The sequence below is a fragment of the Budorcas taxicolor genome, chromosome 23 (assembly GCF_023091745.1).
Source record: "Budorcas taxicolor isolate Tak-1 chromosome 23, Takin1.1, whole genome shotgun sequence".
Lineage (NCBI taxonomy): Eukaryota > Metazoa > Chordata > Mammalia > Artiodactyla > Bovidae > Budorcas > Budorcas taxicolor.
Window position 1 is genome coordinate 15,856,251 of NC_068932.1, and position 16,437 is coordinate 15,872,687.

Sequence of the window (16,437 nt, forward strand, 5' to 3'; positions counted from 1 at the left end):
ACTCTAAAGCCATGCTTTGGTGACTGTACGATTTTCTAGAACAAATCTGATCGTAAACCATTTCGTGTGTATGTTTCACTAGATCCTCAGGGGAAAAGGGGGTGCTTACTTTGATTTTTCAGGTTTTAGAAACATTTCCAGAGGATCAACTTATCTAGTGAATGTAAAGCTTAATTTAGCTAAAGTCTTGATTCCAAACCCTTTAAATCTGACCTAAAATTTTTTATCCCTTTTTATCTTTCAATAGATGCATATAATTGTCCTCTATTCTATCTTGTTGGCTACTTTTCAGTTCATCTCAAATTGCAATCTGCCTGGGGACAGAATTTGAAACTTAAAACTAAATGTTTATAAATTTATAAAGCATTGCTACATTTTTTACTAAGCAAAAAAAAAAAAAAAAAAAAAGGAGTACATTTAATTCTATGGAACCCAGGAAAGGGGCTGGAAAACTGAATAAAAAACTTCTTGAAAAGTCAAGTACTGACTTTTGTTCTCTTCTTTGAAAAGAAACTATTAATATTTCTACCATAATTTATAATGCCAACTATGACTTCCTTTAACATTTCTCCTGTTTTAAGGAGAACTATATTAGCTTCCTAAACAACAAAAAAATCCAGTGAGATATACACCTGATATAAAAGTACCCACAGTTTCTTATACTGCCTCTTTTTCATTGTTCTTGTCTTCGAAAACAGAAAGAAGAACAGGACAGGAAAAATAGCATTTAGGTTTTAATGTAAAGTAATTATTAAAAGAGATTAGCCCTGGATATCATACTTCTCTGTGGTAGCCCTTAGCGTTTAAGGATCAGGAAATAAAATATCCCACTATTACATGAACAGAACCAACTTATATAAATAATGAAATTACTTACCTGTGAGCCCTAGGCTATACTCCCTTCTCTGTGGTTTGATTTACATAAAGGAAGACTGTAAGCTCGTCTGTCTTGAGAATGAATGAAGGATACGTTTGTTTGAACCACTGAAAGGAGTTTTCTTAATGGCTGAAGACATTTTATAGTGTAGAAATCCCTTTTTCCTATTTTGAGTAAAGAACGTCCATTCTTAATATGGCGTCCAACAACTAAAACAATCTGAGGATTTGTTACTTGTTGTAAACTGACTCCCCCTTCCATTACCATCCGCTGCCCTCGGGGACACTTTGGTAGGCATTTGCTTTAAGCATGCAGGGGCTTGCCCAGTAACTCAGTGGTAAAGAATCCATCTGCAATGAAGTAGATGCAGGAGATGCCAGTTCGATCCCTGCGTGGGGAAGATCTCCTGGAGGAGGGCATGACAATCCACTGTAGTATTCTTGCTGGGATAATCCCCTGGAAAGAGGAGCCTGGTGGGCTGCAGCCCATAGGGTCGCAAAGAGTCAGACATGACTGAAGTAACTAAGTACACAGCATGTATCTAGGACGCTTGATCCTAGAAGTGGCTGCCCACTGCCACTAGGAAGTCTACCAGGTGACGCTTCTGGTGCCAGGCCGAGTTTTCCGCCACATCAGAGCTGCTGGTGGTCCATTAGTGCGGAGCTGCTGGTGGTCCATTAGTGAGGAGCTGCTGGTGGTCCATTAGAGAGAAGCTGCTGGTGGTCCATTAGTGAGGAGCTGCTGGTGGTCCATTAGTGAGGAGCTGCTGGTGATCAGCCTCCTGGGCTGAGATTCCAGACGCAGGACGAGCACGTTGCTTTGCAGTTGATCCGCTTCCAGCGCCCCGTGCTCAGTGGTACTGCCGTTCGGGTGTCCCAGGCTCCCACTGGCACCTCCCCGCAGTGCAATCGCTTTGTGGCCCAATTGGTGATGGGCACCGCCATCTCCGTGGTGGCCTGTTACAAGTTACAGAATGTATTCCCTGCGCTGTACAGTAAGCCTTGTTGCTTTTCTGTCTCATGTATAGTAGTTTGTATCTGTTAATCTCTTACCCTTAATTTGTCCCTCACCCACTTTGGTTACCCACAGATTTGTTTTCTGTGTCTGTGAGTCTGTTTACAATTTGTATATAGATTCATTTGTATTTTTTAAGATTCTCTATATAAGCGATATCATGTAGTATTTTTCTTTTTCTGACTTAGTTCACTAAGCTTATTCTCTAGGCCCATCCATGTTGCTGCAACATTTTTTGTTTTTTTTTATGGCTTAGCAATATTCCATTGTATGTATATACCACATATACTTAAGCCATTTATCTGTTAAGGGGCACTTGGGTTGCTTCTATGTCTTGGCTATTGTAAGTAGTGCTGCTGTGAACATAGGGATGCGTTATCTTTTTGAATTAGAGTTTTCTTTTTCTTTTTTTTCTGGGTATATACCCAAGAGTGAAATTGCTGGATTATATGGTAGTTTTATTTTTAGTTTTTAAAGGAATTTCCACACTGTTCTCCTTAGTGGCTGCACCAATTTACACCTCTTACACTCCCACCAACAGTGTAAGAGGCTTCCCTTTCCTCCACACCCGCTTCAGCATTTAGTACTTGTAGACATTTTGATGATAACCACAATGGTACCTCATTGTAGTTTCAATTTTCACTTCTCTAATTGTTAGTGACTTTTTTTTTTTTTTGATTGTTAGTGATTTAAAGAATCTTTTCATTGCATGTTGGCCATCTGTAGGTGCTTCTTCGGAGAAAGGTCTATTTAGGTCTTCTGCTTTATTATGCTGAGATATGTTCCCTCTATACCCACTTTAGTGAGAGTGCCTTTTTTTTTTTCTCATGAATGGATGTTGAATTATCATACTTATAAATCCCAAAGAAAGGCAATGCCAAAGAATGCTCAAACTAGTTCACAGTTGCACTCATCTCACTGGCTAGTAAAGTAATGCTCAAAATTCTCCAAGCCAGGCTTCAAGCCATATGTGAACTGTGAACTTCCATATGTTCAAGATGGATTTAGAAAAGGCAGAGGAACCAGAGATCAAATTGCCAACATCCATTGGATCATGGAAAAAGCAAGAGAGTTCCAGAAAAACATCTACTTCTGCTTTATTGACTATGCCAAAGCCTTTGACTGTGTGGATCATAATAAACTGTGGAAAATTCTGAAAGAGATGGAAATACCAGACCACCTGACCTGCCTCCTGAGAAACCTGTATGCAGGTCAAGAAGCAACAGTTAGAACTGGACATGGAACAACAGACTGGTTCCAAATGGAATCAGAGTAAAAGAGTACCTCAAGGCTGTATATTGTCACCCTGCTTATTTAACTTATATGCAGAATATGTCATGAGAAACACTGGACTGGATGAAGCACAAGCTGGAATCAAGATTGCTGGGAGAAATACCAATAACCTCAGATATGCAGATGACACCACCCTTATTGCAGAAAGCAAAGAAGAGCTAAAAAGCTTTTGATGAAAGTGAAAGAGGAGAGTGAAAAAGTTAGTTTAAAATTCAACATTCAGAAAACTAAGATCACGGCATCTGGTCCCATCACTTCATGGCAAATAGATGGGGAAACAGTGGAAACAGTGTCAGACTTTATTTTTGGGGGCTCCAAAATCACTGGAGATGGTGATTGCAGCCATTAAATTAAAAGATGCTTGCTCCTTGGAAGAAAAGTCATGACCAACCTAGATAGCATATTCAAAAGCAGAAACATTACTTTGCCAGCAAAGGTCTGTCTAGTCAAAGCTATGGTTTTTACAGTGATCATGTATGGATGTAAGAGCTGAACTATAAAGAAAGCTGAGCCCTAAAGAACTGATGCTTTTGAACTGTGATGTTGGAGAAGACTCTTGAGAGTCCTTTGGACTGCGAGGAGATCCAACCAGTCCATCCTAAAGGAAATCAGTCCCAAATATTTGTTGGAAGGACTGATGCTGAAGCTGAAACTCCAATACTTTGGCCAACTGATGTGAAGAACTGATTCATTGGAAAAGACCCTGATGGGAAAAGATTGAAGTAGAGAGGTGAAGGGGATGACAGAGGATGAGATGGTTGGATGGCATCACTTACTCAATGGACTGGAATTTGAGTAAACTCCAGCAGTTGATGATGGACAGGGAGGCCTGGCATGCTGCAGTCCATGGGGTTGCAAAGAGTTGGACATGACAACGACTGAACTGATAGTGATATATAAGATCCAGAAATGTTTGCAGTTATGTGTGGGAGAATAAATTATCAACAATATGATGATAGTAACAGTCTCAATCATGAGCAAAATAGACCAAATTGTGACTTCTTTTGCTGATATTTGCATTTTCTTTCCATTTCCCAGCTCTCAAACACCTATGGCCCTGTGTTCACAGTGTATTTTGGCTTGAGGCCCGCTGTTGTGTTGCATGGATATGAAGCAGTGAAAGAAGCCTTAATTGATCAGGGAGAAGAGTTTTCTGGAAGAGGCAATCCCCCAATGTCTCAAAGAGTTAATACAGGATATGGTAGGTGTGCATGTGCATGTGTCCAACATTGGTAATGGGGGTGGGGAGAATGGAAAAGAGGAATTAGAAGGGCCCCTCAGCAGAGCTTGGTCAATCTCTGAGGCTGCCAAGTGTCAGCTCACTGCTCCTTCTCTAGGGCCTCCCTCCTGTTTATAGTCTCTGTTTCTCCTCCTGGCAGGAATCATTTTCAGCAACGGGAAGAGATGGAAGGAGACCCGGCGCTTCTGCCTCATGACCCTGCGGAATTTCGGGATGGGGAAGAGGAGCATCGAGGACCGCGTTCAAGAGGAAGCGCGCTGCCTGGTGGAGGAGTTGCGAAAAACCAACGGTGGGTGATTCTGTGCTCTGTAATTCTGACCTCAGCAGACCGCTCTCTTCTCCAGGGACGCCCTTGGAGACATTTCAGGGGCGGCCACATCTTTCATATGGTTCATGGCTTTCAGCCCTCCCATGGAGAAGAGAGAGAGGAGAGAAGAGAGCCCAGAGGGCTTTTGTGTATCTATGCTTGTTGTGTGTGTACACCCAGGATGGAGCATATAGTGTGGATTAAAGGTCATTTAATCCTATCCTGTTTTGAAATTTTTGTTTTCAGATCATTAGGACATGAAGGTAAGGGGTTTTGAGTCTCTCTCTCTTTTTTTTTTTTTTTGTGCATTAGAGAGCATTTTTTCTCCTCATAGTGTCAGTGTGGGTTATCTATTCCAGAACATTTCATCAGGGAATACTTGTCAAGTGGACACGGTGGGAATGAATTCATCATGCCCCTCTGGAGGGCATGTGCTTTCACTTAATTGGCCTGTATTTGTATGGTCAACCTTACTCAGATGTCTGAGGGTTTCTTCAGACACTCACTGCCTACAGTTCTAGCCAGTAATGATACTTTTCTGTGGTTTTAATTACTTAGGTATCCTTCAGTGCAGGCCTCATCTATTGTGATTTCCCTGTAAACAACTGTTTTAAAATTATCAGCTTAAGTTATTTAATGTTGCTTCTAAGTTACAGTATTGTTCTATGAATTCTAAGAAATAGATGCTATAGAGTAATCCTAAAATTTACAAAAATACGAGGTTATAAAATGATTTATTTGGATTTCAGCCTGCCTTCCTTATTAGTTGCTTCCAACTTCAACTTTCTCTTTACATTTATCTCCCCTCCCTTACCGGTAAAGAATCTGCCTGCAGTGTTGGAGACCTGGGTTGAATCCCTGGATTGGGAAGATCCCCTGGAGAAGGGACAGGCTACTCACTCCTGTATTCTGGTCTAGAGAATTCCATGGACTGTATAGTCCATGGAGTTGCAAAAAGTCGGACATGACTGAGAGACTTTCCCTTTCCCTTTCCCATATTTTGTATTTTCCATATTTTATGATACTTTGACATCTTGGAAGGCCTTGCAGACCTGGGAAGCAACTGCCTCTCCCAGGGTTAGTTAATCCTGAGATAGAGCGTCACATCTTTTCTATGAGCATGTCTTTGATTTTCAGGCCAACCATCCAGAGCCCATACCTTCCGGATACCTACTTTATGAAACCCTCATACACCAAGACAATATTCTACCTGCCCTAAATCAACCCAAGGCATTATGGGACAACCAGGGGCCATCCCTACTGCCTAGCTGCTGCTGCTGCTGCTGCTAAGTCACTCCAGTTGTGTCCGACTCTGTGCAACCCCATAGACAGCAGCCCACCAGGCTCCTCTGTCCCTGGGATTCTCCAGGCAAGAACACTGGAGTGGGTTGCCATTTCCTCCTCCAGTGCATGAAAGTGAAAAGTGAAAGTGAAGTCGCTCAGCCTTGTCCGACTCTTCGAGACCCCATGGACTGTAATCTACTAGGCTCCTCCATCCATGGGATTCTCCAGGCAAGAGTACTGGAGTGGGTTGCCATTGCCTTCTCCCTACTGCCTAGAGCCCTCGGAAATTATCCAAACTATCCAATCCTAAAGTTAGTTAGCATACTGACCCCACCTTGCTCATTTCTTCTGTGAAACTCCTGTGAAAGCTCTGCTCCATGCTCTCTCCTGACCAATCTTGGTGCTTCCCCATGTGGCCCTGTGTGGTGTACCCCTCCTCTTGGGAACAAACTATCTTCCCTATGGCTATCATCTCCTGATCTGTTGACCTCATCATGTGAATAAAAATAAAACCCCAAGTACATTTTAAAACAACTGGATTTGGGATTAAAACTCTTAGGGTAATTTTTCACCCTTACTGCTAGATGTACTGATTTATGAAGCGCTTGTCACAATGAATCTTATTTTCAGTCTGAATTCCAAATTATCTGCTTTGTAACTCTTCCTCTCCAGTGACGTGACAGGAAAGATTAAAAATCAGGTTTTAGTTGTCACACACATGGACATTTCATTTTAACCTTTGTTTTTGCTTTGTGATTGACGTTTGAAATGAAGAAGTCTTACTTTTATTTTAGGCAAACAAATCTTAGAGTTTGCAGTTTGTTTGTGTTACTTTTTCTTCTCATACAGTGTGGATGACTTTTACTCATTTTTCCATCAAACACCTGAATTTTTCCCTAATCTTTCTCTCTTAAATCTCTTCCTTTCCTGTTCCTACCAGTCATTCCTTCAACTATTTATTATATATAAAAGGTTCCCAGGTTCCTAAATATTTTTTCCTTCTTACATCAGTGCTTAATTATCTAGCTTACCAGACAGATATGATTCTGTACTGATAGATAACTTGAATTGTTTTCTTTAACCGAACCTTTAAATTTTTTTTTTTTCCCATTCTTCAAAATAACCAGCAATTTGGCTCAAGGCAGTGAAGTAAATGGAGATTTTGGAAACAGGTTATTAAACAAACTAGGATGGGGGAGTTCCTTGTTGACTGAATGGTTAGGATTCTGGGCCCTCTCCCTGCCATGCGCCCAGGTTCAGTTTGTGATTGGTGAGCTAAGATCTCTCAAACTGCAGCCCAGCTAAAAAGTTTAAAAAAAAAAAAAAAAAGTTCTGTTAAACAAACAAGGATGGTATGGTCAATTCATGTTAAAGGCAATAATGATGTATTTTAAGCATAATTAAATTTTTGCTGATAAGGGAATTTCTATGTAGATGTTGATTCAGAGATTCTAAAATTATCTGTTATCCACAGCAAAGTTTTATATTTATATTTTAACAGTGTTTTATAAATCTTTTCCATTCTTTAGGGTCACCCTGTGATCCCACTTTCATCCTGGGCTGTGCTCCCTGCAATGTGATCTGCTCCATTATTTTCCAAAATCGGTTTGATTATACAGATCAGAATTTTCGTAACTTGCTAGAGAAATTTAATGAAAATCTCCGGATTGTGAGCTCTCCATGGATACAGGTGAGGTCATGCTCCTTTTTTCCCGAGAAGTCATCTGTGTTCTTTTCTCTGACAAGTTCATAATTCAGTATGGGCCAAGCTGTGAAGAGAATGTTTGAAAATTGAACATATTGGATATTACAATGTAGCAACTGGGAATCCGATTTTCCCCTCTTCGTTTTTTTAGTTTGATATAGTTTCTGTTTGTTTGTTTGACTTTTGCAAACTGTAGCTATTCATTTATTTAGTGACTTTTCTAAACTGTTTTGGCACAATCTCTCTTTTTTTTTGTCTAGTGTGGTTGCTGAAATTTCTGTTCCTTTAGCTTATTATGTTCAGCTAGTATTTGAATAGAGTTTTTTGATTTTCGGTGTTTCTTTTTGTTTTTGTTTTTCTTTTTTAAACATTGAAGAAAATATTCTTGAAATTCTATAGTGCTTTACAATTTTCAGAAGTTTCACACACAAGATTTCATATAATCCCATAAAACCCCTTTTCCCCCTCACTACCCTTGTATTGCCCCTCCGTCCTCTCCTCTCCCTCTATAGCTTGTTTTCATATCTGTGAGTCTGCGGATAGCAATGTCATTGAATGTGAAAATCTTAAGAAAAGAAAGGTGAGACAAAGAGATGGAGATAGAGAGGAAGGGAGGAAAGAAGAAAGGGAGAAAGGGAGGAAATAAAGGGAAGGAAATGACTCCTAGATTTGTCCTTGTGTGCTTAGTTGCTCAGTCATGTCCGAGTCTTTGTGATCCCATGGACTGTACCTGCGAGGCTCCTTTGTCCATGGGATTTTCCAGGCTTTTCCCAGTATCCTGGCTTTTCCCAGGGATTTCCCAGTATCCCAAGGATACTGTGGTGGGTTGCCATTTCCATCTCCAGGAGATCTTCCTGACCCAGGGACTGAACTTTTGCATTGGCAGGTGGGTTCTCTTACCAGTGAGCTGCCTGGGAATCCCTTAGCCAGGTTATTTTCAACTTTGCCTTGGTCTTCGCTTGTTACTTGCACTCAGCCTAGAGATCAGCCAGAGCTGATAGCTTAGTCTCTTCTCAGGTCTTTTCTTAGCAGACGTCCTGCCCTGGGCATATGTATAGCTTTCTAAATTCATCAGTATACATGGGTGCTTTTGAATGTCCTAATTTCTTAAAGGCACTCCCTCCCCAGCTAGTCTTTCTGGAGTTTGGTGCTCTGTTGTGTACCTTAACTGTAATCTTTTGCTGCAGGCAACTGTGGGTTTTTCATTAATCTTGCTAGGTCTTTGAGACATCCGAACTGTGTTTCCACCCTAAGTTCCAAGTCAGATGAAACAAAAACAAGTGCCTGTGTCAGTGCTGCAGGCGGCCCCAGACAGGTTAGAACACGGATACACAGTTCTTTGTTAGTGAGGTCTGCTCTGGTGCCACCAGAATGAGGAACTAGGCTCCCGTACCACAAGCTGCCCTTGTTAAGGCCACTGCCAAGAAAGGAGGTGGGACAAGGAGAAAAAACAATAACAGATCTTTTCTGCTGTTTTTAAGTTGTCTTATCTTTGATTCAACATTTATGTGATTGCTGTAAACCTTCGTGCTCTAGAGTTCTGACAAGCTGATTCTGATCATTTTTGCTTAATTTTCTGACACTTTTTAAAAGCAGGATAGGCCTTTTGAGTTGTCTACTGCGTCATTTTTGCTGATGTTATTCTAAGTGAATGTTCAAATGTAACAGTCCTGCCTTAGTGTCATAAAGTAAACATCTGGGAAAGGTGGCTGTGCCTTTATTTTACAAAGAAAAGAAAAGCCTGAATATAAAGCTGGAATTCAAGACTCTTGCCTCCCTGGCCAGTGGTGTTTTCCACTACCCTACCAAAATCCAGTTTCCATAAACTACTTTGGTGACTGCCCAAAAGCATGCCCACAGCATTCAGTGAACGTCCAGGCCCTTACTGGAAGGTTTCCATTGTGCACAGGCTTATCCTCCAATCACACTTAGTGATTTCCTCATCACATTACTTAGCAGAAATATCCTACTTTAGGAAGAAAGAGAATATCTCTTTCAGAGAGGAAGAAAGTTTGTGAACAGAGATGCCACCGGGAACACTGACCAGGGCAGGGGTGTTTGATGCTTTAGCTGGTATCCTAGCTAACCAGGTGATTGGGCTTGGAATGATAAAACTTCTAAACATCCTTAACCTCTGTCCTCATCTATAAAATGTGCATCATAGTAATTCATCTTATTCTGTATTTCAAGGTTGTAGAGAAAAATTAATTTAGGAAAAGAATTGACATAAAAATGCTTTAATAACACAAGGTTGTTGTATGAATATGGGAAATTACAGTCAACTTTTATCACCTGGTCAGAGTTTTCTCCCTTAAATACCTCTATCAGCATAAAGAATTATTTTATATGTACAATATAAAAAGCTCCCCCTGAAGATATAGACCATTTTTATTCACTTCAGTTTCTAACCAGGGGTTGGCATATGGTATATATGTCTTCAACATGCATTTTTAATTTAATAAATACATATTTTTAATCTTTAAGATCTGCAACAGTTTCCCTATTCTCATCGACTATTTCCCAGGGAGTCATAACAAAGTATTTAAAAATTTTGCTTATGTAAGAAGCTATGTTTTGGAGAAAGTAAAAGAACATCAAGCAACTCTGGACATTAACAATCCTCGGGACTTCATTGATTGTTTCCTGATCAAAATGGAACAGGTAAAATGTTGATGACAGATTGGTTATCTATTTGCCTGAATTTTTTTATTCATTAACTTGTTCTGTACTTATTAGGGATGTTTAATGGTTAGAGAAGAAATGCTTGATTAGCCCTTTGGGTACTATTTGTGTATGGCTCTGGACTGAGCATCATGGGAGATTTAAAATTGAATTGTTAAATAACTGGGATACATGGACCTTGTCTGTTGGGTACTAATAGGTTAGATGAGAGGAAAGAGAACACACATCTCAGGTGAAATGGAAGTGCAGACAAGTGAGAAATACAAAATACTGAGCCATAAAAGGAAGGTGAGTGTGATCATTTCACATAGCATGTGGGAGAGTGAGAAGGAAGGGTTTAGCCTGCTTGGGTTTCCTGTATGTCCTGAAGCTTGACGTATATCTTCAAATATTTGCAATAAGTCATCGGGGAGGGAATTTCAGATTGGTAGAATGATGTCATGAGAAGTTCAGAGGTGTTTGTGGTAGAGACTAGGTGGATAGAAGACAGAAGCCTTAACTGACTGTAACCAAAAATAATTCTGGATAGATATAGAATTGGAGGTTGGTGTCCTTCAAGTAAACGTAAAAGTTGGCATGAAAAATATTGATTTTTGTCAGGTAGATGTATGAACCAGAACAAGAGTAGAGTGCAAATAATTACTGGGGAAGATTATCCTGGGAGTTCTGTAGAATGACTGGTACAATGAGAATGGAGCTCAAGGACCAGCTATGAGATTTTTAATTTCTTTGGACTTTGGCTTGATGAAAGTCTGGAACATGGAAATGCAGAGGATTCTGAAATAAAATCAATCTGTCTATCTTGTCATATTATCAAAGATCTATAAATATTAGTTTTAGTTAGAAGAAAGGATGAGAGCCAAATTATAGGGACTGTCTGGGAAATCTCAGTAAAAAGGTCAAATTTGTTATCTGAAAAGTTCAACTAAGAAAGGAAAAATTCAGATAGTAAATTTTAATAGTGAATATGATCAGTGGTAGGGTCAAGTTGGAAATTGTGTCAAGAGCAATATAGGTGCCACAAAAAATTTGTGTAGGTGTAAAGCCGTTCTTGAACTGGGGAAAGGCAGGATCCAGTAAAAGCTGTAAAAAGCACTATAGAAACTAATTCTGGAGAAAGAAATGTCTTCATCTGAGGCCATCATTATTTTATTCAACCACTTTGTAGCACTTGGCAGAAATGAGAAAACAGTTAGTAGGCTAAAATGGCAAGGAGCCAAAGATGCTGATGAAGATGACATTTGAAGAATTGTTCATGGATTTGAACTGGACTGCTCAAATCATGTGTTTTGAACAGAATGAAGGGAAGCACATGGGGTGGCTTAAAGAAACGGGAGGAAGGAAGAAGCAAATCTGCTCTCTGATTTCTCTGGTGCTTGGGCAATGATTTTTGTCTTTCTGGGGCCCAGCTGATTTGAGAATCTGATTAGGAGGAAGGAAACTGTCCTAGAAGGATGCACCTATATGAGTTCCTGATATTTTGCACATAATTTGAGGGATTCTCATTGTGCTATGAAGTCTCTCCACTAATCCTGGGTTAAGGAGACTCTAAGATGTCTGGTATTCCATTTAACAGTGGCTGTTTCCTTATTGCTATGTTTAAAACCCTTATTGTTTCTCTGGACTTCACTATCGTATTTATTTTTTTATAGCATCTTTATTCAGTATAATTTATATACCATATCCCTCACACATTCAGTATACAATTCAGTATTTTCACAGAGTTGAACAACTGCCACCACAATCAATTTCTGAATATTTTTATGACCTTGAAAAGAAATCTTATATGCTTTTGGAGTCACCCTCATTCCTCCCCAATCTCCCCAGTTCTAGGTTTCACTAACCTATCTTCCATCTTTATAAGTTTGCTATTCTGGACATTTCATATTAATGGAATTATACAATATGTGTCTTTTGTGTCTAGCTTCTTTCACTTAATGCTTTCAGGGTTCATTGATAATGTAGCATACATCAGTACTTCATTCCTTTAAATGATTAAATGTGTGGATATGCCATATTTTGTATATCTGTTTGTTGGTTGATGGACATTTTGGTTCCTTCTATTTTGGTTTTGATGAGTTTGTGGACATTTATGTACAAGTTTTATGTATGTGTGCATTTGTTAATTTGCTTCAGTCATGTCAACTCTTTGTGACCCCGTGGACTGTAGCCTGTCAGCTCCTCTGTCCATGGGATTCTCTAGGCAAGAATCCTGGAGTTGGTTGCCATGGCCTCTTCCAGGGGATCTTCCCAAACCAGGAACTGAACCCATATCTTCTACCCCTGCTGTAATGGCAGGCGGACTCTTTACTACTGGCACCACCTGGGAAGCCCCGCAAGTTTTGTATACACATATGTTTTAATTTCTCTTGGGTATATACCTAGTGATAGAATTGTTGGTGGGCTTCCCAGGTCGCACAGTGGCAAAGAATCCACCTGGCAGTGCAAGAGAAACAGGAGATGAGAGTTCAATCCCTGGGTCAGGAAGATCCCCTGGAATAGGAAATGGCAATCCACTCCTGTATTCTTGCCTGGGAAGTTCCAAGGACAGAGGAGCCTGGTGGGCTGTAGTCCATGGAGTCACAAAGAGTCGAACACAACTGAGCACAGCACAGACAGATGATAACTTTATAGTTAACCTTCAAAGGAGGTGTGGCAGATCAAAGTCTTAATGTAAGAACTGAAGCTATAAAACTCTTAGGAGAAAACTTACACATAAAATTGACTGCACCATTTTATATACTCACCAGCAGTGTATGAAGCTTACAGTTTACTCACATATTTGACAGTGCTTCTAATTATCTGTCTTTTTGATTCTGGCCATCCTAGTAGAATTTGATCCATTTTCACATGGGTCATGTTGCATCTGTAGGTCAGTTTGGGAGTAGTGCCATCTTAACTATTCTAAGTCTTTCAATAGATGAACACGGGATGTATTTCCATTTATTTAGGTCTTCTTTAATTTCTTTCAGCAAGGTTTTGTATAGGCTAGTTTAGTTTTGATAGGCTATGTGTACATAACCATTGATTCTTCAAATTCACTTGAACAGATAGAAATAGCAATAACGATTTATAAGAACTCTACTCTCCTTCTTGGCCTCAGAGTAATTTTGAGTTGACAAACTTAGAAACTGTGTGAAGTTGATGTTACCAATTGGGATAACTACTTTTGTCTATCAGGTACAACTGTGATAGGGTTAAGTCTATCTTAATGGTGTTGGATTATATAATATTGGGCATGCTACAGGTCGCTTGGGGATTATAAGCCTTATTAAATTAATGCTAGTCTAGAGGACTGGATAGGAAGAAATGACTATTTTTGGTATGTTCATGACCTCTGTAGTCAGTATTTCAGATTGTTCCATTCTTATTATCAATTATATGTCACATATATCCCTCCTTTAAACCCACCTTAGTTGTCGTTGTGAAGGGCTTTTACTCTCCCAACTTCCAATTTGTGAGAGCTTTATTCAGTCAATTCCTTATTCTGAGCATCTGCGCTCATTTCCTCCACCAAGCTGCCTATTGCCTCACGTCTTGGAATACAGTAGTGGCCGGCCCCATTTTGTCTTTGTATGTGGGATAAATAAACTCACTATTTCTTTAAACCACTGTTACCTTTTTTTTTATTGGTAGGCAAACACAACCTTAATTGATAGAAATGAGCAAATTAGAGCCATATCTTGAAAAATGTTATAAACCAGAATCAAGAGTTTGCAATTCTCTTTTCCTTTTAAACCATTTTATCTGGACTCTGACTAAAGATGCATGAAGAAGTTGAAAATGTGCAAAAGCTAACATAGCAGCACATCCTCAAATAGATTACAAAGAAAAAGAGTGGATTCACAGAGACTCTTATGTTGGGAAGTCCAGGGCTAGCCATGAAGTACATTGAACTTAAGTGCCTTCCATTTTTCTTCAGCATATTTAAGTATGTAGGTTTCATCTTCATGCTCAGATACTCATGTTTCAAAATGATGACCTACACCGCTTATACGTCTGTATCGGTGTTTGACTATGAAGACAGAAAGAGAGAAACTGGCATCAGCAAGCTCTTTGGTAAGAAGTAGGTTGCTTGACCAGTGTACCTGAAAAAAAGGCTTGGAATGAAGTTTTTAGGTAAGCTAGGGATGAGGAGTAGGAAATCAAGACTGCATCAGCCCAGTCCACACACTTTGCCAGTGGCTGTAGTACTGCACTCGAGTGTCTAGGTTTGTTTAGTTTTCTAACAGTATGTGTTATTTTGGATTGATTTTAATTATTTATGCTGGCAAACTACCAGATATTTACATCAAATAACTTCTAGGAAAAGCACAATCAAGAGATGGAGTTTACTTTTGAAAACTTGATAGCATCTGTGTTTGATTTGTTTGGCGCTGGGACACAGACAACAAGCACCACGCTGAGATATGGGCTCCTCCTGCTGCTGAAATACCCAGAGGTCACAGGTATGATAACATGGTGGGCAGGGTGAGCTTCAGGGAAGATATTGGGTCTTCTGTCTTATAATTCCTCTTCGAGAAGCTTTAGTTTTGAAATTTCTATGCCACCCACTATAAGCTGCCCAAATATTTAAAAAACAAAAAGGTGAAAGTAAGACAAGTATAGTAGGGAGGATTGCTGAGAAAAGTAGAGACAGTATGAGCAGTAGCAAAGGCAATAAAGCTATGGATTTCATCAAAAAAAATTCCGGTGAAGTATCTGGACTTCATGGGAAGGGATTTGCAGCAGGCGCAACCAGCATAAATTGGCCTACAATGGACTGTTAGTTTTCTTAAGTTTTGAATGGTAGATATGTTTTTACCTAAATCTTTCCTTGTTCTAAATATGCAACATCATAATGCTAGGATAGGGAAGATGGGGCTATATTGTTGAAGTATAGCAGAAATTCTAGAAATTTGGTGGGACAGCCTGAGAAAATTTTCAGTCTGAGAAGTGCTTTAAAAGGTTAGATTTAGAAAAAGATATATGCTATTTAGACAGAAAATGTACCTAAAAGGCCACCTGATGTGAAGAGCTGACTCATTGGAAAAGACCCTGATGCTGGGAAAGATTGAGGACAGGAGGAGAAAGGGATGACAGAGGATGAGATGGCTGGATGGCATCACCGACTCAATGGACATGGGTTTGGGTGAACTCCTGGAGTTGGTGATGGACAGGGAAGCCTGGTGTGCTGGGGTTCATGGGGTCACAAAGAGTCAGACACGACTGAGTGAATGAACTGAACTGAACTGTACCTAAAATAAATTTTTCCCTTTATAAACAGTAAATAAGATAGCATTTCAAGTTGCAAATAAACACACACACAATACATATCCAATTGCAAGCCATATATACATCAGTTATAGAATTTGATTTTTAAAACATCGTATATTATTTTGATATGAAAATAATACCTGATACCTGTTTTTCTTTCTGTGATTGTCGAGACCAGCTCAACAAGCAGGGTTTCCGAAAGCGTGATACGGTGAGAGAATGAGAAAGGAGACACAAGAATTCATAGAAAAGTGAGGATCAGGGGACCAACACCGCTCCAAGGTGAAGGTGCTGAAACTGAATCCAAGCCAGCTTTATTATACTTTCAGCCATGAATGAAAGAATATGTGCAGAGTTAAACTATAACTCATGTGGCCTTCAGGGCCAAAGAACAAAATGATCATTAACCATTTAGGAATTAGGAAACAGTAATCAATAATGAATCAGTAACTAAGACTAATATTTTTATCTATAGATTTTTCACCAGATATGTAAAACATGTGACTCTGAGACGCCAATTGAGAAACAGTCTGGGGTCGGTTTTCCGACCCCAGGATCATATCTTGTTTTCAAGATTATGAACTGTTCCCTCTGGACTTGTTCCAAGAGTCTCGTGCCTTATAGCATCCAGTTTATCAATAATTATAAATTTCTTTTGCAGCCCTTGCTGGGGGCTGCTTTTCTTTTATTCTTCCTGTCTCCTATATGTGATGACAGAAATTTCTTGAGTTAGTAATATACTGTTTGTGTTTAAAGTGTTTCATCATTTCTATTTTTTA

At 39.6% G+C, this 16,437-nt stretch overlaps 1 protein-coding gene across 1 annotated transcript in view; it reads left to right on the forward strand.

Moving 5' to 3' along the window:
* Nucleotides 1-16,437, forward strand: part of LOC128068009 (cytochrome P450 2C18-like) — a 31,817-nt gene that overhangs the window by 4,060 nt on the left and 11,320 nt on the right. Inside the window, exons 2-6 of the mRNA XM_052661162.1 lie at nucleotides 4,223-4,385; nucleotides 4,564-4,713; nucleotides 7,545-7,705; nucleotides 10,205-10,381; nucleotides 14,709-14,850. Coding sequence (XP_052517122.1) covers nucleotides 4,223-4,385; nucleotides 4,564-4,713; nucleotides 7,545-7,705; nucleotides 10,205-10,381; nucleotides 14,709-14,850 — 793 coding nt within the window. The remainder of the gene's footprint in view (nucleotides 1-4,222; nucleotides 4,386-4,563; nucleotides 4,714-7,544; nucleotides 7,706-10,204; nucleotides 10,382-14,708; nucleotides 14,851-16,437) is intronic.